At 34.1% G+C, this 26,136-nt stretch overlaps 1 protein-coding gene and 1 pseudogene across 2 annotated transcripts; both read right to left on the bottom strand.

The window, feature by feature from the left end:
- Window positions 1-1,393: 1,393 nt before the first annotated feature.
- Window positions 1,394-5,134, bottom strand: LOC148569410 (pentatricopeptide repeat-containing protein At5g04780, mitochondrial pseudogene; annotated as a pseudogene). The gene is made up of 2 exons (XR_015880736.1): window positions 2,331-5,134; window positions 1,394-1,774 (listed from the first exon to the last, which is right to left on the bottom strand). The product of XR_015880736.1 is annotated as a pentatricopeptide repeat-containing protein At5g04780, mitochondrial pseudogene (transcript).
- Window positions 5,135-5,545: 411 nt separating this feature from the next.
- On the bottom strand, window positions 5,546-8,836 carry LOC107637175 (GDT1-like protein 4). Its single transcript, XM_016340614.3, has 9 exons — window positions 8,225-8,836; window positions 8,065-8,130; window positions 7,780-7,902; window positions 7,334-7,432; window positions 7,103-7,175; window positions 6,582-6,670; window positions 6,223-6,306; window positions 6,080-6,139; window positions 5,546-5,971 (listed from the first exon to the last, which is right to left on the bottom strand). Exons 1-9 carry the CDS (start codon window positions 8,315-8,317, stop codon window positions 5,783-5,785), a joined length of 876 nt encoding a protein of 291 aa, XP_016196100.2. The 5' UTR covers window positions 8,318-8,836; the 3' UTR covers window positions 5,546-5,782.
- Between the last annotated feature and the right edge of the window lie 17,300 nt (window positions 8,837-26,136).

Genomic DNA, 26,136 nt, shown 5'->3' with positions numbered 1-26,136 from the left:
AAAAAAAATATAATTTATACTTCATTGTATATGTATTATATTTTTTTTTACAAATTTATGTGCTAATCATTCTACAAATATTTAATAATGAGTAAAAATCTTTAAGAGTAAAATTTTTAAAAAATAAATTTACTTAAAATGAAAGCAATGTGATTAAGAGTAATTTATTTAGATGTGATAAAAAAATAATTGAATAACTATGTATAAAAAAGAAATTATTATTATTATTAAAAGATAAAATTAAAATTTATTTCAAAGTTAAAATAAAATTTATTTAAATTAAATATTAAAGAAGTTCAATATATTAAAGACAAAAAGATATAATTTATACTTTATTATATATGTATCCTAGTTATTTTTTCTTTTTTCGAAAGTTTATCTATTAGTCATTCTACAAGTATTTTATGATGTGTAAAAAATCTTGAATTCGTAATGCAATTTATTCGGTTAAAATTTACTTTCATTTTACTTGATTTAGTAATTTTTTAAAAAAGTAATGTTTCATTTTCGTTTCCAATGTTTTCGTCCTATTTAAGTCCCTAATGTTTCAAAATCGTCTCAATTTTGTCCCACCGTCAATTCTGTTAACAGATCCAGCGGCAGGACAACATTGAGACGGTTTTAAAACGTTAGAGACTTAAATAAGACGATTTAAACGTTAGAGACAACTTTGAGATTTACCCTAAATTTTGGAGACAAAAACGATACTTTACTCTTGTTATTATTGTTATTTTATTAAACAAATGATTTCTATTGCAAAATTAAACTAATTCTCAAATTGAAATCATAAACTAGCATTTTGCAATGTTTCCATCCTAAATGGTTTCATCATCATTTTACATTATAAATTCGGCACCTTGTTCCAAGTTTTAAAGCACTCTCCCAAACCATTATTATTTCCTTTAATTATAAATTTACAAGTCTAACAAATACATACTCATAATATATTAATATCATGGTATATGGATAGCAACTGTTCCTTAATGTTAATAAAACACTCAAAATAATAAATGGCATAATCTTTTGTCTTTATCCTAACTAACAATATTGTTCACCTAGCCTATGCATGATTGGTGTAAAACCGATAAAGAACTAAACATTGTGTAGATTAAACCTTGAGAATCAACTATTCCAATAAAGAGAGCAGGACTAGAAGCATCAAATGATTCTTAATACGTGTCTTATTTTTTTTAAACCAAGCTGAGTTAGTTTAGTAGTTAGCTCACTGATCTAATTAAGTAAGTATCGAAAGTTTGAATCATTCCTTGCGCGTGCATGCAGTAAGTTATTGACCAACGACAAAACCTTTAAAAAGAGGTCAAGTTTGTGACGAATTAATCTTTAGCCTGCAGAACACACAGGTACCGAAGAATACAAAAATATATATATAAATTTAACATTATATGCACTTTATTAATAAATTGTGATTATGACGATGTAATTTATTAATGTAAGAGTGAATATGGTCTTTCTTTTTCAATTTGCTGTTATACATAAAGGTGAAATCACTAATTTTACTCTTCACGATTCACGAAAGAAATTTCAAATAATGCTTCGTACAACATTTTCAATTGCTTTCCATTCAGTCATGCCGAATTTAACAATTGTTTTCCTCTTTTATACCTTCCACCACCCTGTTCTGAAACAATGCAATACAATAGTGTTGTAAGATTTTTTCTATTGTTAAAAATTTGAAGATACAGGACCTGGTGCCAGAATGCATATAAACAAAGAACTTTGCCAGAGTTTCTTTGGCGTATATGATCATAACCTTCTGCAAAGCATCAAAATGGTTAGGTGAGCACTGTTCTGGAATATAGTTTGCAGAAATATGAGACAGCACAGGATTTTTTACTTTCAGTCAAGATGCTTATTAGGGGTTGATTCTTGGTTGGGATTTTTATAAACCATAACTAAGATATGTGTCGTATCAAACCAGAATGGATTGTTGGAAGGGTAAGTGAAGAAGAGTTCTGTTAATTTTAGTCACTATTTTTTTATTATTAGAAATTGCTTAGAGAAGACATCATATCATGCTACCATTACAAAGGATGTGATTGTTAACTTGTCATGAGTTGAAAATTTGGCCACCTTATATTTTGATTTTTTATCAAGACATAGTTGGAGGCATAAGACATGTTTTAGACAAGTAGCATTGGGTGTTAGTGTTTGTAATGTGCTTGACATGTAGACTCGACAATTCAGGAAAGTGTCCGTGCTTTCTAGATCACAAACGATATCTAGATTGAAATTATTGGTCAGCCTAACATGTACTTTAATAAATTAAAACAGAATAGAATAGAAGATATAAACCAGAAATTGAAACTAACCTGAAACCAGTACTAGAACAAGAATTTGCTGTCAATTTTTGCTACTGCTACAGCCTACAAGGCTCGGATGGACTGGTGTCTGGTGAGTTAAGATTTACATGCTAAAGAATGAAAAGTGGTTTCAGAAATATTCTATATAGACTAGGTAATTATGTATAATATAATTTTGGCTTTTGTCAATTGTCACCAATAATCTCCACAAGAGCAATGGCCATGCCTAAAATGATGGAACCTATGAATGTCTCTGACGATTATTTCTCGTTCTAGAAGCTGAGAAGCATACTTGATGAACTTATGGCAATCGGTACAAATGCGGAGGTTCTTCATAATTCGAATCGGCATCTTAGGAGCAGTGTTAATGATGCCAAAGACAACTGCAAGTTTTTCACTATGATGACCAATAAGTACTTCCCCTTGTTCTTCTTCTACATCCTGCATGACAAGATTGGCATCAAGGGAATAGCCGATTTCCTTCAACCTTCCAATTAAATTGTCAAGATATGAATATATCTCCTTGTCTTGTGGATGAGACCTATCTCCCATGACAAAGGTGTGGATCTGATCCCTTAGCTGAATCCAAGATTGACCTGGCTGCTTCTTGACACCTCTTTGATGCATTAAACTCCTTAGCTTTGCTGCCTCGTCCCATCGATGATTTGAAGAACACATATTTGATAGCAGAACATAGGCTCCTGGATCAGATGGTGCAAGTTGAAGTAGGATATCAGAAACCCTTTTCCCCATCTCAAAATTTTTGTGAAGCCGGCATGACGATAAAAGGGATTTCCATACAGAAGTCAAGTGGGAGATGCCATTTTCAAAGATAAAGTTCTTTGCCTCGATTAAGCGACCTGCTCGACCATAAAGATCAACCATGGAAGTGCAATGTTCAACTCCAAGATTGTAGTGATAAATATCTTTCATCATTCTAAAGTACTTACAGCCTTCTTCAAGCAGCCCTACATGGCTGCATGCATTTAAAACCCCTAAAAATGTAACCTCATTTGGTAAAATACCCTGTTTCAACATTTCATCAAAAAGACTGATTGCCTGCCTCCCCTGACTGTGTAGCGCACAGCTAGATATCATTGAAGTCCATAAGACAACATTCGGTTCTAAGATTTGTCTGAAAATCTTCCAGGAATCATCCAAGCTACCGGATTTAGAATACATATCAATTAAGGATGAACCAACATAAGCATCAATTCTGTGCCCAATTTTCTGAATGTAAGCATGCGTCTGCTGACCGAATTCCAAGATTCCAGCGCTGGCACAAGCTGAAATAATGGTTGTGACGGTCCGAATTTCCACTACAACCAGTTCCCGGACCATTGACTTGAAAGATTTTAAAGCATCTTCATACTTGCCATTCCAAACGTAACCAGAAACCATCGAACTCCATGAAATCATTTCTGAATTTGATTCCTCAGTTCCAGCATTCCCTATTCTTAGAGAATTCAGAGGTATATCTCTGAGAACTATAGATGCCTTATCCGTTCTCCCACACTTGCAATACATTTCTACAAGTGAACTCCGCACAAAGCCATTACAATTAAAACCATATTTTAAGGCCTGCCCATGAAGTTGTTTTCCAATCTCCAAAAGTGACAATGAAGAAGTCAAAATAAGTGCTATGGATAGTGTGGCTGCAGTGAACTCCGTCCCATGTTCCACCATACAATAGAGCTGCTCCAATGCGCATGTTTCATAACCACATTGCATTAGCCCATCTATGATTGTATTCCAACTGACCACATCCTTGTAAGGCAAGTTATTGAACATCTCAAGAGACTTCTCTGCATCTCCCACTCGCAGATATGCGCCAATCATTATATTCCATGACACAACATCCCTCTCATTCATCAAATTGAAGAACCTCTCTGCATATCCAAAAGCCTTGCACTTCAAGTAAAGATCAAGGATAGAATTCTTCAGCACAACATCACCACCAACCCCATTCCTCAGAATCCAACCATGAATCTCCTTACCCAGTGAGAGATTGTTCTCCGCTGAGCAACACTTGGATACACTAGACAATGTATAGTGATTCGGGGAAGCATCCTTTTCCTGCATTTCCCTGAAAAGGTCAAAGGCCGCCACTGAGGAGCCAGTTCTAGCAAAACCAGATATAAGGATGGTCCAAGTGTGAGTGTCTCTGTGGGGAATTTCATCGAACAGCTTCTGGGCATAGTCCAATTTGTTGTGTTTAACATAGAGGGTCAGAAGATGGTTAACCAAGTTTATAGTTTGAAGGGCACCTTTCTTGATGAAGCTTGCATGAAAAGCACCTATGGGTTTCCGTGATGCCGATTTTGGGGCATAGGATATGGTGGAGTGAAGTAGTTTTGAGCATGAATAGCGCCAAGGGGTGTGAATTGGGGTGGTGGCATTGAGAAAATTGGTCACTGAAATTTGAGAGACATGGTATTTCCAAGAACGATAACCCATGCATATAATATCATTCTACATAAGCGTTGTACTACAAAAGAATTTGGGTCATTAGAGTTTAAGTTACAATATTCTAGAGATCTTTTGTATAGTTTACAACTTTACATGAATGTAGGCATGTTGCTAAAGATGGAAAACTAATGACCCCGATCCATCTATAATTCAAGAATCAAATCTTACATTGGTTATGTAGATAGTTTATTGCATGCACTTATTTCTGTATAGATTTTATCATAACTGAATACAACAACTTCATTTTGCAGTTATTCAAGATTGTTGTACATATATTACTAATCTGATATGATTTTGATTTATGTGTGGAAAGGGGTAAAAAGAAGATAATGCTTTATTAATTCATCTTTTCTACATGCATGCGTCAGTATATATTTCTTTTAGATGTTATAGCGTAATACTATTAATTGGAATCTTGGATAAGCATTTGCATCATTTTGTTATGAATTATCGTATAATTAAAACAAAATGACGTTCAAAATAACTCTTCACACCAAAAAAAAAAAACTGTTCTTGGTTAAATTTTGCGCAAATAAAAATGTAGATACAATTAAGTCTACGCCCATTGCTGGGCAGTACTACGTCATTAACTCATCATAACACCGTTGAGATGAAGTTGGTCCATACTCTATACAACTTGGGAACCTATTATACACAGCAGTTTCTAGCCGATTTATGTTCACATAATATTTACAATATACGTCAATCTGACAAACCCATTAAACCAAGATTAATTCACAACAGTGGACCAATCATGATATGCGAACCAACAAATTTTATGATATTAAAACAAAATATTTTACAAAAAAGAATTGACATACAAAATCTCCTGTTTCACTTCGTATAGAGCTTTCCTTACAGCTAAGTACAATAGAATACTATAACAAGGGTAATCACTTCGACGTTATGTAAAAAGAGGTGGGACAACATTTCACTGATTTCAGGGGAAAACTAGAAACTATTAAGAATGACAATTAATCTACAGTTGTTAATCATAGTGGAGGGTAGAAGTATGAAGACAAGGAAAAGCCGAGGAAGAGAAAGCCACCGACCATGGCTACCGTGCGTTGGGAGATCTTAGAAGCCAGCATGCTTCCTCCCACCACTGCCAGTGAAGTGCAGATTGTGTGCCCTATTGTTGCCCCCATTGCTACTCCCACTGCATTTTTGTGAGTTGCCAGCTGCACAAACAAATTCAGAATGTGAAAAATCAGAGTCATGTGCACCAAATAGTACAAAAATATACAGGAGACAAAAATTGAACAAAAGAAGAAATTCTAGTTTCTTACTGCAATTGTTGCAATCTGGCTACGATCACCCCACTCAGCAAGAAATGTTAAAATGAATGACTGCAATAAAAAAAATGGAAAAAAAAGTTAGAGATGAGAATATTGTCTTCTAATCAAGCATGTGATCCAAAAGTTGCACTTGCCTCCAGAAATATTGGTGTACAGAATCTTGAAAAGATCCGCCGAAATGAACTTTTCCCTTGTCCACTTTCAAGCTTTTCTTCAACCTAGTACACAAACAAATTCTTAGCAATTACCAAAATTTAAACCATACAGGGTTTTATCTTTTAAATTTTTCTGAACCATAACACACTTAAATACATCAACTGTACAAGAGTCTGCATCAATATGCCTACAGGTAATCAATACAGCTCCTTCCAAAATGACCAGATGGAAGAAAAACAGGAAAACTACAATATTTCGTGCAAAACTTAGGCACTTGGAGCAACAGTTTTTCCAGGTCTATAACTTAAAAAGCATTTTACTAGTGTCAAAAACATACTTCTTCCATTTCTTTCTTCTGTGAAGATTTTGAATCTGATGATCTCCAAGCAATATACAGCAATCGCAACCCAAAGAAAGCATATAGAACTGCACATGATAAAAAACATAGGCTCACCATCATCTTATGTCACAAACACGTTAACTTGTAGACAAATATTGGAGCATAAGTAAAAATGAGAACGTGAATGTAATTTTTTAAGCAAGTAATTCAATAAGGTATACATGGCAATAAAAAAGACACGCAATTGGTTATGTAACTAATAATTTTGGTTTGTTAAACCACATTAAATTCTGGTGATGTTAGTAACATTAGTAGTTTCCAACTTTCTATTTATTGGAATTTTCATGGGTTTCATCTCATACAACCTAATCACACAATAGCCTTGTCTCCATGAACAAAAGACATAACTAAATATGCAGCAAATGAAACAGACACGAATACATGATGACCTAATCAGAAATTGCAAATTACAACATAAAAAATTGCAGTGCCAGCAGCATCTAAGACAGAAAATTTACCTGTTGCAGCACTATTTGTATGCTTCCTCGAAATTAAATTTGGCACAATCCTGCCAAGTCCAGTGGAGAGTACCTGATTGACACACACCATAACTTAAATCCTAATAACAATGATAAAATGTTAGAGCGCTCAAAGTAGTGCTCTAAGCTAGCCGAAGCCACATTAGCAATACCATACACAAAGCACTCCATGATATTAAAATCTAAAATGTAACTGAAGTTTGCACCTACCGTCATTACAACCAGGGCAGTTAGCGCACCAGACAACACAATGGACTTTGGATGGCGCATAGCCATAAGAGCTGCTATTATAAATGTCTCATCTCCAATCTAGCAGCAAGAGAATCTTCAGTTAGAAGACATAACCCAAACCGTAAGACATACAACGTCTAACAAAACATTTATAACAACTAAATTGTTCCTCCTACTACAATGCGAACAAAGTTGAATCAACTGATATCCTATACAACCCACTAGATACAGGTAGCTCCTATAATTCACTGAACAGAAATGTACAACAAATCACATGAAAATTGCAACTGAACACACTAGTTCTCCAGCTTCCTATAGCAATCTTCTAATACAAAATGTAGCTAAGTAACTTTCGTTCCATCTCTATGAATCCAACTTGCTAGCTACGAACAAACATGAGCATGAACAGTTGTCGTTGTACTAACCTCGCTGACAATGATCATTGATAGACTGGCGAAAAATGCATCAAACACTCCAAGACCATCATCATCGAAGGTAATCGCACGGCCAGCATCCTTGGAATCACCGACAGCATCATTCTCCCAAAGCTGTCCACAAAAATCGCAACAGCTAAGTCACAAACATTCAATTGGAAAGACGAGCACTACATTCATAGTTGCTAGCTTCCGATTTTTTCTTTTCATTTTCCATCGCTAAATTCAATCAAGTAATGGAGTTTAGCTAAAAAAAAGAAACTCATGGATGCTTACTTTGCCGCGGCGACCGAGATCCACAGATCCACCGGAATCCTCCTTCCCGTTCTGAGCAAGAGTATCCTATCACGCACAAACACACAAAATCAAAGACGTTATAGGCGCCATTCATGCATGCAAATTCAAAAGAACCAGATAAAAACGGAGAGAGCTGAACCTGAGCGAAGGTCGGTGACAGGTGGAAGAAGAACAAGCAGAGGAGAACAGCGAGAGCGGTTGCTCGATTGCTGAAGCTGAAGCGCAGAGACATTGTTGGATCCGTGACCTCGACTGCGAAGGAAGAAGAAGAGCACGAAGCAGTGGCGGTGAGAAAATTCTGAGAGGAATTTCTCGGGAAAGTGAGGGATCTGAGAAAGTTGGATCTAGTAAGGGCGCGTTTGGATTGATTTTGAAGGTTAAGATTCCGATCTGAGAGATTAGATTAGATATTTAATTCGTTCCGGTTTTTACTAGTTGTGTTGCAAATGTGTGTGGCGTAAGAATGCGAGGGAGAGATCCGGCGAAGATCCAAGATCTCCGAATCCAAACGCGGCTTTGACCCCGTTACGCATTTATATACAGTGACGACGGTGGTTCATTTCTGGCTTACTAGCTTTTTTGCAAGGAACCGAGACACAACTCACAAGCCATATTGCACGAAGATGCAAAGTTGTGTTGTGTGTAATGATGGGATTGGAGTGCGAGGGTATTTATGTCATTTTAATGGGTGGAGACTGCTATAGTGCAATTAAATTCCATTCGGTTGAATTATATCATTGTGGTGGCTGGCAGCTGTGATTTCCACTTTTGCACTTTTGTGTTATTTGTTAAAATAAAAAATATTATTGTTCTTGTATAAAAAGGCCCCATACTCCCATCGCTTCAAGAGAAGATATTGTAGATGAGGCATATACCATAGTGCAGTTGTACTCTGATTTTTAACTTCTGTTTTGACTATTTTTTAGTAATTATAATAAATATATATATATATATATATTAAAATTAGTTATTGATGTAAAATATATATTAAAATATAAAATATATTTTAAAAATAAATTAAATTATCTATATATAAATACATAATAACTAATTTTAGTATATAAATAAAATTTTTGTCTTTTGAATTATAAGTTGTAATGACTAAATTATAAGTATGATCGACAAATTATACATAACGAATTTTTGTTTATGAATTATGAAAATTTTAATTTTTTTTATTTAGTCTCTAAACTATAGATTATAACTGTTGAATTACCGTGACCAAATTAATTATAAATAAAAAATAATTTAATTGTAATTTACCGTTAGTGACTTAGTGTATATATTTAATATTGTATTACTATATCAGTACAATGACTAATGATTATTTAAGAAAATAGATATAACCGAATGATTATATAAATAATTTTACGCTACCAATATTTTAAACTCAATGCAAAGTTATGGATAGGAGACCTTCAAGGGTGGGGCTTATAGCGTGGCTAGTGCGCCAAAGAAATTTAACAGGGATGATGTTATCTGAGAAAAGGTTGTTTTAACTTCAAGTCTTCAATAAAAGTGGTATACGTCCTTTGTCTCTTAAACTAAATCAATTAATCATCTATTCTCCATGGTAATTTTTCATAAAAATGTGGTGTGAAATGATTAAGTGGTGGAGATTTAGTACTTGTTTGCTTGACCTCTCACATATAAAGTCTTTAAGGAGTGATGTTATTGAGTAAAACAAAGATAATTAAGATATGAGTGACGGCATATATTTCAAAGTGAAGAATAAAATAATTTAAAAAATACACAAATTAAATGGAGTCTAAAATTTTGAAATTGATGATGTTAAGTTGGCACTTAGTTTTTGGAGTCGAGGTTTGATTACCAAATAGAAATATTATGTTGATCGAACATTTTTAAAAAATCTTTTAATTTTTTAAATAATGACACCAACTATTTGCTGCGTGTTAACACTTGAATTTATTTAACTTCATAAACTAAAATCAAATCAGTCTAACCTCAATATTTAATAAAAAATTAAGAATAACAGAGAACATAAAAAAAAAATTTTTGATAGAAAGAATATTTTAAAAAAAATTTTAGTAGAAAGAACATTTTATTATTCAATTATTTGTTACAAATGACTTACATATTCAAATTCTAACTCTCATCCTTATTTATAGTCATCTACCTCCTCAACGAATGGTTATAATTAAATCTAATCAATGGTCTAAATTATATTGATCATCCAAAACCTTCACTACAAAGATCTATCCTACCACATTTTTCTAAATACTTTTAGATTATTTCATACTATTCTTCATATTTCTATATACATGTACACTCTTCTAAAATACTCTATGACCTTTCACAGTCTTCTAGAACCTTCTAGGGCATTCTAAAACGTTCCATAGCCATCTAGAGCATTCTTAAACACCTCAGAAAATTATACAAACACCGTTAAATTTAACCTTCTAAAATTTATCTTGATATTTTTTCCCACCTATTGCGCAGACATCCTCGTCACGTTTTGTTTATGATAGCGCTCTAGGTGTTATTGGAATTGCCACAAATCTTCACGAGTTTTTCAATTAGTCTCTGTTATTGGGAGTCCTTTCCACTTGATCAAGTATTGGATACTTAGTGGTACTCCTTTTCATCACACAATTCGATTAGCTAGGATTTTCTTGATCTCTTTGTCGAATAATCTAATTACCATGGGTGGAGCTCGATTCGAGTCACCTCTACTCGGTTCATTTTTATCTTCATGATATGGCTTAAGCATACTCACATGGAATACTGGATGAATCTTTGTAGAGGGAGGGAGTTGTACTTTGTAAGCAACCTCTCCAACACGCCCAATGATCTCAAATGACCCTTCATATTTGCAAATCAAGTCCTTATGAACCTTGCAAACGGCTTTGAATTGTTGATTTGTTGTGAAATAATTTTAATCATTACCTTATCTCCCACTTGATAGCTTGCATGCCTTCTCTTCTTATCTGTCCATTTTTTCATCATCTTTGCAACTTTGTTGAGGTAAGAACGAGTGATATCTACTTGTTCTTCCCAAGACTTAATCATATAATAAGTTTCAGGGCTCTTCTCTGAGTAAGAGGAAGAAAGAAAGTGTGGTGTAAGCGGCTGTTGTTTGGTCACAATCTCGAACAGACTCTTCCTTGTGAAATCACTCCTTTACAGATTATATGAGAATTGAGCAACGTATAGGAGTTTTGTCTAGTCTTTTTTATTAGGGCTTATGAAATGCCTCAAGTAAGATTCGAGTAAGGCATTTACTCTCTCTGTCTGCCCATCAGTTTGAGGATGAAAGCTTGTCAAGAAATGAAGTTCTGATCCAAGAAGTTTGAATAGCTTTGTCTATAGTCATTCTGTGAAGCGTGGATCTCAATCACTGATAATGATCTTAGGTAATCCCTAGTACTTCAGAACATTCTTGAATAATAGTTGTGATGCTTCCTCTACAGTGCAATCAGTAAGGGCAGATATAAAAATAGCATACTTTAAAAATCGATCTACTAATAAGAGGATAGATCCAAATTCCTTGGACTTCGGTAAGAAAAAGATGAAATCCAAAGACACACTTTTTCACGGTCGCTCTGGCAGAGACAGAGATTTCAACAACTCACTTGGTATCTTATTTTCAATCTTATCTTGTTGGCACACAAGACAAGTATTCACATAGCTCTCCATTTCATCTCTCATTTGAGGCCAATAATAGGAAGATTCAATGAGTGCCAAGGTCTTTTGTTGGCTTTGATAACCAGCCCATTTGGTGTCTTGGTATTTTTTTCACTAACTTCTCCTTAGATTTTTTCAGTTAGGGACGTATAGTCTTCTCCTTTTAGTATAGAGAAGGTCATCTTATAGTCAAAATCTGTTGGTCATACCTTCTCTAGTCAACTCCACCAATTTTTTGGTTAATGGATCATGATGCAACCCTTCCTTGGTGGTGTGTATAATATCTCATTCAATCATGAAAATGACTGCCAACTCGGTCTTTGATGGACGGATGAATCCAACATCTAGCAGATCCTTGAGTTGCTTCTCCAACTCCTTAAGTTCTAGCGGTGCCATCTTGTATGGTGCTGGGATAGGCGACTTTGCTCCTAAGTCCAATTTAATCTTATGGTCCACCTTCTTCTTTGGTGGTAGTTGCTTTGGCAACTCTGGAGGTATCATATCCTTATTTTATTCGAACACTTTCTTGATTTCAGGGAGAATATTTTTTCCTTCGGATGTTGACTCCTCTTGTAATATAGCCAAATATGTCATCTCCCTCTTCTTGAACCCTCTCTTGAGTTGCATAACAGAGACCATTAGTGGTCCTCTAGCTTTTGAAAGTGTAAGGACCATGCATGGAGACCTTTTTTCCATGACGCATACTATGTCATAGTATGACATAGGTATTATGTAACACCCTAATTACCCTAAGCCTTACCTCATGCCATAAAGTAAAGGATAACTAAATGTCACGACAATTCTAAGGCTTATACAGTAATATATATAGAAAGAGATAGTAAGTCTAGAAGCCTGATGAAGAAATAAGCTCAAAAACAGAGTTACAAAGCGTGAAACGTTCACACGAAACTACAAGTATAAAGGCACAAGATATAGATACAAGATAACAAGGCATATGTAGATATATGAGTATAATAGTCATAAAGTACTAGCCTCAGCCCACAGAGTTTAGGCCGACTAGTATATACAGACATAACAGAATTTTAAAAGTTAAAACAACATATACAATGTCTCTCTCAAAGTTATCCTCTAAGACAAATAGAGATACAAAAGTGAGAGTACTAAAACAAACTATTCAAAAGAAATAAAAAAGATGATAAAGATCCTCTGCTCTGTCACCATCATACAACTCACCGAGGTGGGTTACGGCCTGTATCTGAAAAACAACAACAGAATATGATATGAGAACTGGAGGTTCTCAGTATGGTAACAGTGCCCAGTAATGTAAGATATAAGATTTTGGGACGCCAGAGGCAATCATAGAACTTCACATCAGGCATAATATTCAAGCTTATAAAACAAATAAATAAATCCTTAAACAGGTCATCTAACTTAGAGAATTTCTAATCTAACATTTACACGATGTCCCACAACCTTCGCCAACCTAACCGCCATACGATCCTATCGCCACCGTCTACTGAACCTCCTCAATCCCAGTAGAAAATACAAGTAATTCATACAAGTAAAGCACAAGTAATTATCAAGTATAGTAAGTAAATCAAGAAGCACTTAAGCATGTTATACAATTAGGCATATTATGCAAGTAAAAAAAGCAAGCAAACACATAGTAATGCATATAATGAATGCATGTCCTACTGGCTGTGATATCACATTGTCGGTTCAACTGCTAACCCGACACATTTTCATGGGAATGTCGCCTTTTGGTCACGAATAAAATGGGTACCCTCAAGGATATCGTGCCCGGCACATGGTCCATGGATATAGTGCCCGCGCACACTCGTGATTCCAAAAGGATGCAAGCAGGATACTCAGCCACAGACCTCACATCTCAACATAAGTGGGATAAACCAACCATTCTTATGCCGCCGATGCGACCTCGACAAGCGGGATTAACCAACCGTCCTTGCCAGGTGCATAGCATCTCAACAATACCAGTATAAAACAATATACATCCATATTCCATCAATTATCACTTTCAGTACTCAATCTTTTCTCATTTATCTTCGAGTCCCAAACTCATCACAAACATTTTCAATTTTCTTATTTCCACAACTCATCATACTCATCATCAATATAATACTCCAACGGTCCCCTCACAAACTTCAGAAATCTAAGTCTCCGTCTTCTAATCTTTTTACCAGAAAATATCTAGTTAAACTCACTTAGGGTATTCTTTATGTTTCAAAGCCTAAAAACAAGTTAAGAGACCTTAAACAAGCGTTACAGAAGTTTGCAAGTTTATCGAAAAGGTAAAATGATTGAAAACAAGGTTTCTATTTGAAAAGCAGAGCTTGTGCGTACGCATAGAGGTGGCGTACGCACACAAGGTAAAATTTTCTATTTTATGTGTACGCTTGAATACGTGCGGACACACTCAACAGAAGACTCTTCTCAACTTGTGCGTACGCATAATGTTGTGCGTACGCACAACTTGCAACTTTCACAGGGTTTGCGTGTGCACACCCCTCATGCGTGTGCACAAACCAGAACTTACAATTTTCTGCAACATCACAGAATTCATATTTTTGACACCAACTTCCAACGATCATATCTTTTTCTACAAAATTATGATTTCTTCGAAATCTATACCATTTTAAAGATCTTTGAATTATCTTTAATTTGATATAATATTCAATTAATTTCAAAAATCGAGACTTAAGATATGATCCACCAAAGTTGGCCAAAAATTCGTGCCAAAAACCTTTTAACATCAAATTTACCAAAACTCTCAATTCAAAACCAATTATTCCACATCTAAAACAGCCCCAATGTACCTAAATTATATTCACATACCTTCTCATCATTCCACAACTTAGCAACATACAATATCATCCATTCCATACACCAAATTCCACTTATAAAACTCAAATTTCAATAATTAACATCACAAAACATCATTTCACCATCCTCAATATTTATTAACATCAACAAGCCTCATAATTCATTATCAATCTTCATAATCATCATTATTCAACCCCACATCATAATTCAACATCATCATTCACCAAAATCATCACAATCATCAAAACCATCATACAATTATCAACAACCAATTCAATCCTATCCTAAGGTCTACTAGTCTAAGTGTCCAGAAATATTACATATTACATAGAGAAAATCGAAACTATACCTTGGCCAATTTCTAATACGTGCAAAACACCAAATTTGGACTCCAACAAGCCTCAACTCCCCAACAATCCACCAACAGAAGAACCAATACTCCAATAATCACAATTCAACCTAGACATGCATAATTTATCACAAATCAACCTAGAGTTTATCAAATCTACAAAACTACAAGAAATTTGAATATTCTCACCTTATCCAATATTGATTAAGACAAAACCCAATAGCAACTAAGTGCTAGAGTGTACCTAAACACCCAAAATCACAAAAATCACTCAAAAATCAAACCTAAAATTTTGAATTTCATAGAGATAAAAAAATGGGTAAGGATTTTCGAAAATCTTATTACTTTGGTTAAATAAAAATAATGGACTCGATGAGAGCTTCGCGTAGCAACTGGCGGCACGCGAATCGGAGTTACGTAGCTCAAGATATGATCAATTGAATATAATTATGAATAGTATTTTCTCTCCTCCCTTCACTCTTCTTTTTAGTTGCTAGAGTTTTGTTTCAAGTGTGTTATAAGTTTATTTGGGTTCATTTACACACTTATATATATTGGGCTTGGGCCCAACTTAGGTCCGGTCTAACTCTTTAGTGTTTTTGGCCCATTTGGTCCGATTTTGGGCCAAACCTTTAGAATTTGCGCCCGGTTTTTAACTTTAATTATTTTTCTAAGTTTTTCTACAGTTTTTACTGCTCTCACACAGTACAGATTTAAGTCGGTACTGCCGACTAATTTATCGGTACGCATTTTTCTGCAGAAAATTATATTTTCCAACTCAGAAAAATCTATTGAGTCCAAATACCATATTTAAAATTTTTAATTAATATTCTAAATTTTTGGAACCTATTTTGAGTAATTAAATTATTTTAGTTAAGCGGTTAATTAACAGCGGTTCTTACATATTATATTTGTCTTCCTTTGTAAATCGAGCCCAATGACTATCTTAAAATCGTCATGGATGCTACTGAGAAATCCACAAGACTCTTTAAAGATCTAAGAGTCATCTCAACCCTTTTTGCTACTCCCTTAAGAGGTTCACCCTTAGTATTCATGGATTTGAACCAGTCAGTCTTTTCGATGATCTTCAACCCAAGCCTCTTTACTTCATCAGGTGTGACGAAATTGTGTGTAACACCACTGTCAATCATAACTATGACGGATTTTTCATTTATAAAGGTTTTGACATACATCAAACATTTCTTTTCTACAATGCTTACCTCTTTTTCCTTCTCAACATTCATGACTTGAATAGATTCAATACACTCAGTCACTTGTGATTGAACCTCTCATTCTTCGGCGATAGATGCTAGAATCCCTAATTTGGGACAGTCTTTTATTTGGTGTGGTCCCTTACACATGAAGCATCCTTCTTTAAGCATGAAAGCTTTTTTTTTTTCTCGTACTCTTTTTTTGAAAAATACTTTCTTTCCTTCTTGGTTGAGAAATGTTTTTCCTTATCTCCCCTAACTTTAGTAGAACTAGGCTTGGAAGAAGACTTGGGTTTAGAGTCTCCCCGACGATATTCGGTAAACGATTTGGCTACCACGATAGCCTCGTCGACATCCTTAGAATTTTTCCTTTGTAATTCTTGTTTTGCCCAAGGTTGGAGTCTATCAATGAAGAAGAATAATATATCTTCTGATGCTAAGTTGGAGATTTAAAGTGTGAGAGTAATGAACTCCTTTACGTAGTTGCTAATCATACTCTTGTACTTTAACTCCCTCAACTTCTTCCTTGCTTCATAGACCACATTCCCAGGGAAGAACTTTCTTTTTTTAAAAATCTTTCCATGTAGCTATGTTACAAGTACCATTTTCTATATCTATGTACTTTCTCCTCCATCATAAAGTAGTATTATCAGAAAGGTAGAGAGTTGTAGTATGTACCTTTATTGCTTATTTGACCACCTCTTAACCTTCGAATTACCTCTCCATTTGTCATAAGAAGTTCTCCACCTCTTGAACTTCCTTCATGCCCTTGAACTCATTTACTTTTGGGAGATCAATCTTTGTCGTCTCCCTTATAATGGTTGGTCGAGATTTTGCCTTCTCGAACCAAACTCGAACTTCCTAAAATAACTTCAAGAAATTCTCAAGGTTCTCTTCTATTTGGAGCATGCTTTTCTTTGAAAGCATATAGTTCACCCTACACGTGAGTCTCGAGGATCTCCTTATCATGTTCTATCCTTTGGAGGCGCTCATCCATAGAGGATAGAACATTCTCCAACATAAAAATTCTCTCTTCTAAGAAGTTAAAGTCCTTACCTCTAGACTCACTCAAAGAATGTACCTTCTTGCCTCCCCATTGACAAGGAATGATATCTTTTTTCCTTTGAGACTCAACACATTCTATGGTTACATTAGAAGTCATACCCACAAACCACTTGTGCTCCCTCTCGAACCTTACTTTGATGCCAAATTGTCACAGGTCTTGCACACACTCTAACACTGCCGTGTCGACACTTGAACTTACTTAGCCTCTTAAGCTAAGACCAAGTCAGGCTAACCCTTAATATTTAGCAAGAAGGCTAAGAACAAAAGAGAACACAAGAGAAAGGAAATTTTGGTAGAAAGAACACTTTATTACTCAAGTATTTATTACAAATGACTCATACATCCAAACTCTAATTCTCATCCCTATTTATAGTCATCCACCTCCTTAATGGATAGTTATGATTAAATCTAATCAACGGTCTAGATTGAAAATCCAGAACATTCACTACAAATATCTGTTCTACCACATTTTTCTCAATACTTTTAGATTATTTCACACTATTCTTCATACTTCTATATACATCTACACTCTTCTAGAATACTCTATGACTTTTTAGAGTCTTCTAGAATCTTCTAGGGTATTTTGAGACCTTTTAAAGCATTCTAGAACCTTTCGAAATTATCTAAAACATGTTCAAATACTCCAAAAATTATACAAACACGATTAAATCTAACCATCTAAAATTTACCGTGACATATTATAAACATAGTCTAAAGCTTTACCTTCAATTTTTAAGAGACTTGATAAATAAAAAAAAAGTTGTATGTCGTATATATATATACACACGTTTTGACTAAATCTTTGTTTGCAACAGCTATTATATATTTTTAATTTTACAACCAAAATGTGCCACATGTCATTTTTTCATTATAATTGAAATCAAATCTTTTCCTCTAAAATTAAGGAATTTCTCCTCTACTCTTTACTAATTTTACAATCAAAATGTGCCACATGTCACTCCCTCATTATAATTGAAATTAAATCTTTCCCTCCAAAATTAAAGAGAATTCTTTCCTCCTCCATACTAATTTTACAACCAAAATGTGCCACATGCCACTCCCTCATTGCAATAGAAATTAAATATTTCCCTCCAAAATTAAAGAGTTCTCTTCTCCTCCTTCTTCCTTTGTCTATCTCTCTCATTCCTTCAACCACTCTATCTATTTTATATATCATTATCAATATCAATGACTAATTACTAATTTGACAATCAAAATGTGCAACATGACATTCTTTAATTGCATTAAAATTAAAATTAAAATATTAAAATTAAAATATATCTATATTATTTATCATATATTACTATCTAATTTAATAATCAAATGTATCACATGACACTCTCTTATTAAAATTGAGAGAAAATATTTTTCTCCAAAATTAATAAACTCCCTTCCAAAATTCTTCCATCCATCTCTCTCTATTTTTTTTATTTCTCTCTATCATTTTCACTCTATATGTAATTTATATTTTATATTAGTAATTTGACAAATCAAAATATGTCATCTGATATTTTTTATTGCCATTAAAATAAATTTTTTCTTCCAAAATTAACAAACTCTCACTCTTATTCTTCATCTTTTTTTTTCTCTCTCTTTTCTCTCATTTTCTATTTTTTCTACCTTTTCGTTCTACAGAAAATAAAATTAACAAAATAATATAATTCAAATAAAAAATGAGACTTTTTCATATAAAAATAATAACTAAAAATTTTGATATTTGATCTTTTATCTATAAAGACTTTGGTCTAAGAACAAAGTGGATCGTAGTTTTTATCAACTTACGATTTTTTTTTGTAAAAATAATTTAATTTTATAAATCTTTTGTACCATGCATAATCTATATTATTAGAACAAAGTAAATTGTAATTTTAAAAAATTTATATTTCTATAGTATTACTACGAATAAAAATATTAGTTATTTAATAAATTTAAGACCAAATTTAAGTTGTGCATCAAACTCAACTAAGTTTGAGAAGGAATTGTTAAGGGATGCTAGTAAACTATTAACTTATGTGAAAAGAAAATTGAGGTTGTTTACGTCAATTAGAGTTTGTTAGATATTTATCTCTTATATACATGGGTATAAATAGCTAGTTACTCTGTGAGCAATTAACAATGTTAAAATTCTATAATTTTGTTTAATATATGTAATTGAGGTTATATGTTAAATAGTATTTTATTTTATTAATTAGGTATTTCTTAGGTACTCTTGAGGTACTCTGGTGTATATAGATGGTTAAACAGAGTATGTCCATTAGGGTTAGAGTGTCTAATATTTTTGTATATATATGGATAATAGTAATGAGAAAGGTAAAAAAAGCTTTTTATCCCTCAGCTGCCTCTTTCTCTCTTTTCAGAGCCTCCCTCTCATATGGTACTTGCTACACTATTTTACCATTCAACTCTGCAGGTTTGAACAGAGTTTTGTCATGGTGCGGTGAACGTGGAGCCTGCAATAAAGTGTGAATCTTTCACTATATATGAGAATTTGTAGTTAGAGTAGCTCGTAAAAGGTAGATCTGTCCGATTTATTCATCAATGGCAACGAATGAGACAGAGGTGATGAATCCAGATACGCAGAGTTTCACTGCAGCAGATTTTCAAAACTTTGCAAAGATGATGGCTCAGTTTCAAGCTTTCCAAGCCACTTCTAGATCTAACACCAACCTTCTTCAAGATCCTTCAAGTTGTTACTACCTTCACCCAAGTGAGACACCTGGAATTGCTCTCACAACTACTCCACTGACCACATTGAACTACCACACCTGGTCCAGATCTGTGCGGATCTGTTTAAAATCGAAGAATAAAATTAGATTCATTAATGGCACGTTACTCAAACCAGCTCCAACGGATGATTCGTATGATGTTTGGGACCGTTGCAAGACGTTTGTGTTATCATGGCTACATGGATCATTGAGTCCAGAAATTTTGCAGAGTGTACTGTGGTGCGACAATGCACACGAACTATGGAAGGACCTCAAACATCGATTTTATGAGGGCGATCTATTTCGGATTGCTGAGCTTGAGGAAGATCTGTTCAGCACAAAGCAAGGTGAGTTATCCATCACCTCTTACTATACAAAACTGAAAGAGATCTGAGAAAAAATAGACGAATTCAGACCCATACCAACTTGTGCTTGCTTGAGTAATTGTAGCTGTGGATTAGACATAATGAGGCAATATAGGTTGCAGTCTTATATGATTCGTTTTCTTAGAGGTTTAAATGACCAATATGCAAGTGTGCGCTCCCATATTATGTTGCTTAAGCCCCTTCCAGATGTGAATATTGTTTTTTCTCTACTTCTTCAACAAGAGAGACAAATGATGCATCTCATTAAACCAGATTCTAGAATGTTAGTGAATGCTGTTCACACTAAATCTATAGATGAAAGAGAGCCATACCAGATTAGCCAAGGCAGTGTCAAATTTGTCAATACTGGAGGTGAAAAAGGCCAATTCGGGACCAATAATGTCAGAGGAAGAGGAAGAGGGCGTGGTAAAGGTGGCAGAGGTACTATTAGAGGAGCTCCCAAACTTTGCTCTTATTGTGGAAAACAAGGTCACTTGGTGGATACATGTTACCAGAAGCATGGATTTCCACCACATTTGCAACCAAATCACTCTAATGGAGTACCTCTTTCAGCTAATTCAGTGAACTCAGTGGTAGTTGCGAGTGGTAGTTGCGAGTAATGCAGAATGCAACCCCACAGTTATCCAAAATGAAGGCAAGGTCAGTTTGGATGGGATATTCTCGGATAAACAGAAAGAAGCACTTATTGCACTATTCCAGCAACATAAAGAACCTCTTCATGATGAAAATTTGGCAACCATTCATGCTCCTTCATCCGGTATATTTCATCTCATTTCTCTTTCCGGTTTTGAATTGAATTCTCAAGATTGGATTTTAGATACGGGAGCAACTGCTCACATTTGTTTTAGTCTTAAACATTTTTATTCCATTAAACATATTAATTCAGTTAAAATTATCATGCCAAATGGTTCACAAACTGTTACAACCTTATATGGAACAGTTTTCTTCTCAGCTGATTTTTATTTGACTGAGGTTCTATATGTACCAAGTTTTAAACGTAATCTCATTTCTATTTCAAAAGTTACTAATGCCTTATCTTGTTGTTTTATGTTCAATGCTCATAATTGTGAGATTCAGGAGCGGCCTACCTTGAGAATGATTGGAATTGCTGATCAAAAGCGAGGGTTGTATACAATAAATACTCAAGCAAAGATGGCTGTTAACTTTAGCAAATTAGAAGAAAAGATTTTGAATATTATGACAGAAGAACAGGACACTTCACACACTTCACAGAGTGTTCTTTGGCATTATAGGTTAGGCCATATTTCTTTTAATAGATTACAACAATTACGAAAAATGCATTCATTCATCTCATGTCCAAACAATAATGTACCATGTGATCCATGTCATTTTGCAAAATAAAAGAGGCTACTTTTTTCAAATAGTTTGACTAAATCTGAATTTCCTTTTGATTTGATTCATGCTGACATTTGGGGGCCTATTGCCACACCAGCTACTTCCGGCCATCGATATTTTTTAACCATTGTTGAGGATAGGAGTAGGTTTACTTGGATTTTCTTTATGAAAAATAAATTTGAAACTCGCTCTCTTTTAGAGAATTTTGTTGAAATGATTTATACACAAAAGGGAATCATGGTAAAAGCCATTAGAACTGATAATGGCTAGGAATTTTTGATGACTTCTTTCTATCAAAAGAAAGGAATTTTACATCAAAGAAGTTGTGTAGAAACACCACAACAAAATGGAATTGTTGAAAAAAAGCATCAAGATATTCTAAATGTAGCTAGGACTCTCATATTTGCTTCTAATCTTCCAAATTGTTTTTGGCATTATGCAGTGGCTCATGCTATTTACATAATTAATAGAGTACCCCAAGTTACATTTAAACATAGCCCATATCATATTCTTAATGGCAACATTCCAGAATTAACATCTCTAAAGGTTTTTGATTGTTTAGCCTTTGCTTCTACTTTATATGCTCATCGAAAGAAATTGGATCATAGAGCACGAAAATGTGTCTTTCTTGGATATAAATCAGGGACAAAAGGCTATATTTTACTTGATATTAAAACCAAAGAAGTTGTTATTTCTCGAAATGTTGTTTTCTATGAATCCTATTTTCCTTTCAAAGAGATTTTTTCTTCAAATGATCAATCTTTAGGCACTAAAAATTCGTACTCTCAAAATATGTACTCTCAAAATTCTAATGCTTCTCATTTTGAAATGAATTTTCATTCAGATCCTTTTTGCAGTAGTGAAACATCAAATAAATTGCTTAATTTGGACACTCTTTCTAATTTCAAAAATAATTCACTCACAAGATCAAGAGACTTGCATTCTAATGAAGAAATTCTCGTTTCCGAACCTCATGCACCTGCATCTAACTCTCCTAATTCTCACCCACTTAAACTTGCATCTCATGATTTTTCTTCTGGCCAACCTTCCATTTTTGAAGCAAATAATTTGGATCCTGCTGCATCATCAACTAATCCAAACAGCACATCTCATGCTAATGAACTTAGAAGATCATGCAGGCAAAGAAAACAGCCATCCTATTTGCAAGAGTATCATTGCATGCAGGTCAATGTTTCGGCTCAGCAATCTCCAACTTCCTTTGAAGTGAAGTATCCAATCTCTGACTATGTATCTTACAACGCATTGTCAATAAGGCATAAAGCTTTTTCAGCTACTATATCCTCCACCACAGAACCAAGAAGTTATGAAGAGGCCATCCTCTATGATAGCTGGCGTAAGGCAATAAGTGCTGAATTGAATGCTCTTGAGGAGAATAAAACATAGAAACTGACTTCTCTTCCTTTTGGAAAGAAGGCAATTAGTTGCAAATGGATTTTCAAGATCAAGTTCAAACCCAATGGTGAGGTAGAACGCTACAAGGCAAGGCTCGTTGCAAGAGGCTTCACTCAAACGGCAGGTTTTGACTACTTTGATACCTTTAGTCCAGTCATCAAACTCACTACTTTAAGAATGCTTTTGGTTATTGCTGCTACTAAAGGATGCTATGTCAATTCTGCTTTTCTCCATGGAGATTTACCAGAAGAGGTGTATATGAAACCTCCATTAGGATTGGCAGTGCCAGCTGGTTCAGTTTGTAAGTTGGAAAAATCATTATATGGTTTGAAACAGGCTAGTAGACAGTGGCATCAGAAGTTATGTTATGTTCTCATTGAAGATGGATATACTCAATCAAAATCAGACAGTAGTTGTTTGTTCACTAAACTATCTGATTCAGGCTTCACATGTATCCTTGTTTATGTGGATGACCTAGCAGGAGATGATTGGAGAGAAATTGCAAGGATTAACCAGCTCTTGGATAACAAATTTAAAATTAAGGATCTTGGTGATTAAAATTTTTTCTTGGTTTGGAAATTGCCAGAAGTCAACAAGGCATTGCCATGTATCAACACAAATATACACTTGACTTGCTTGATGAGTTTGGGTTGATGAATGCAAAACCAGCCTCCACGCCAATAGATTATACAAGTCATCTATCTAAATCTTCAAGAACTTCTCTTGATGATGTTGCACCTTATAGACGGCTAATTGGACGTTTAATTTACCTCACCAATACACGGCCGGATATATGCTTCGCAGTTGGTAAACTCAGTCAGTTTTTAGATTGTGCCACAACAAAACATTTTCAAGCTGCTCTGCATGTGCTTCGATATCTTAAAGGTGCTCCGGCCAAGAGAGTATTATTTTCCACCTCCAACAATCTCACACTCACTGCCTTCTCTGACTCAGATTGGGGAGCTTGTCCAGACACTAGACTTTCACTATCTGGATTTTGTTTCTTTCTTGAAAAGTCATTGATTTCTTGGCGAAGTAAGAAGCAACACACCGTAGCTCGCTCCTCGGCTGAAGCTGAATATCGAGCCATGGCTCTTGCCACTTGTGAGGGAGTGTGGCTCTCTTACTTGTTGAAAGACTTTAGAATACCTCTCTCTCGTCCTATTGTTATGTACTGTGACAATCAATCCGCTCTCCATATCGCTGCTAATCCAGTCTTTCACGAAAGGACTAAGCATATAGAGATTGATTGTCATACTATTCGTGATAGAGTTCAGGAAGGACTGATTAAGCTTCTTCCAGTTTCTTCAACAAATCAAGTTGCTGATATCCTAACCAAATCACTGTCACCTAAAAGTTTCTTCTCTTGTAATGCCAAACTGGGTCTCATCAATTTTCATGTGCCCCAGCTTGAGGGGGGATGTAATTGAGGTTATATATTAAATAGTATTTTATTTTATTAATTAGGTACTTCTTAGGTACTCTTGAGGTACTGTGGTATATATAGATGGTTAAACAGAGTATGTCCATTAGGGTTAGAGTGTCTAATATTCTTGTATATATATGGATAATAGTAATAAGAAAGGTAAAAAAAAGCTTTTCATCCTCAGCTACCTCTTTCTCTCTTTTTAGAGTCTCCCTCTCATATGGTACTTACTACACTATTTTACCATTCAACTCTACATGAACAGAATTTTGTCAATATCTCTCCTTTCTCTTCCTTCATTTCTTTTTTCATGATAATACTCTGTTTGTTATCTTTTGCGTTTATACAAGTACATTTACACATTTCAACAAATGAAATATGAACATTGTTATATGACGAATAAAATCTTACAAAATATCTATGAACATAGAAGATGCGAAAAATATGATAAATATAACTAGCTACAATATAGTTATGGGGTATAGTAATATTACATTTTAGAGTAAAGTTATAATTTAGTCTATGAAAATTTTAATTTTAGATTAATTAATTTTTAAAGATAAAAAAACTATCAATTAGGTTCTCTATAATAATAAATAAGAAAAAATGTTATGTCATTTCGTTTATAGTGCGAAACGAAATGAAATTATTTATGTGTTCCATTATCTATAGTGACGTATTTTATTATTGTTGCATGAACATATGAACAATATCATTTTAGACACTAAAATATTAGTTATTTTCTTATTTTTTTTTATAACATCACCAATTATTCTCTATTCACCACAAACCCTAATAACGTAGGTAAAGTTTCATTCTAAAAGTTATCTCTTTCGTAATTTTTTATAAATAGACACGTCATTATAATTAACGATATATAAAAATATTACAGTTAAGTTTTACATCATAAATTAATATAAGAATATAATATGTCCACCATTTACTATTATAAATAATCTAACTAATATTTTATATTTTTAAAAGATTAATTTATCCAAAATCAAATTTATAGAAACTCGATGGTCATTTACTCAATGTATTATTGCTTCTCTCATGTTGTATCAAAGGAGAATGAATGATAATATGATAATTCGGTCATTGAAAATTATAGAACATAAGATTTAGGGGCTTCAAGATTCAGGGAGTACTGTAGTAATATGGAGAATGAGGGTGTATTATGTAATAATTTAGACTCTTCACTGCTAGGTATTAGAAGTTAATGTCATAGTGTGACACTGTGACACTGTGACATGTGTATTGGTATTGGTAACATAATTAAGTACATAACCTAGTGAAAAACTGGCAAGAAATAAAGTCAAAACAACATAATGATAAAATTAATTTTGACTCAAACCAAAATGACAAACTAAATCTAAAACCATTTATTTTTACAACGTCAAATTCAAGGTATGATGTTTGTTTCTTCGCTCTATCATGCATCAATCAAGTAAAATTGAACTAAATTTCAATATTTTTTATAGAAGAGTAAGTATTCGTTACTATTTACTAGTATCTTGAAGATATTGTTTAATTGATTTAACGAAAATTTAACTAGCCACATATATGAATTGATTAACCCTATTTACAGAAAAATTAAAGTTAATTAGGGAGTCACATTCTTTTTTATATTCCTACTAATACATACTTATTACTTATTAGTCGTTGTTTATTATATTTAATTGATAGAATCTCA

Source organism: Arachis ipaensis, chromosome B4, assembly GCF_059453495.1.
Source record: "Arachis ipaensis isolate K30076 ecotype BB chromosome B4, ASM5945349v1, whole genome shotgun sequence".
NCBI lineage: Eukaryota > Viridiplantae > Streptophyta > Magnoliopsida > Fabales > Fabaceae > Arachis > Arachis ipaensis.
The sequence above is the reverse complement of the archived record's forward strand: the minus strand, read 5'-3'. Positions and strand labels throughout refer to the sequence as shown.

Excerpts from the sequence above, each read along its gene's own strand:
- LOC107637175 (XM_016340614.3), bottom strand. The coding sequence starts at position 8,317 with ATGTCTCTGCGCTTCAGCTTCAGCAATCGAGCAACCGCTCTCGCTGTT. Across the intron at positions 6,671-7,102 it reads TACAAATAGTGCTGCAACAG|TTCTATATGCTTTCTTTGGG; the intron begins GTAAATTTTCTG and ends TATCATGTGCAG. Across the intron at positions 6,307-6,581 it reads AGAAGAAAGAAATGGAAGAA|GTTGAAGAAAAGCTTGAAAG; the intron begins GTATGTTTTTGA and ends TTTGTGTACTAG.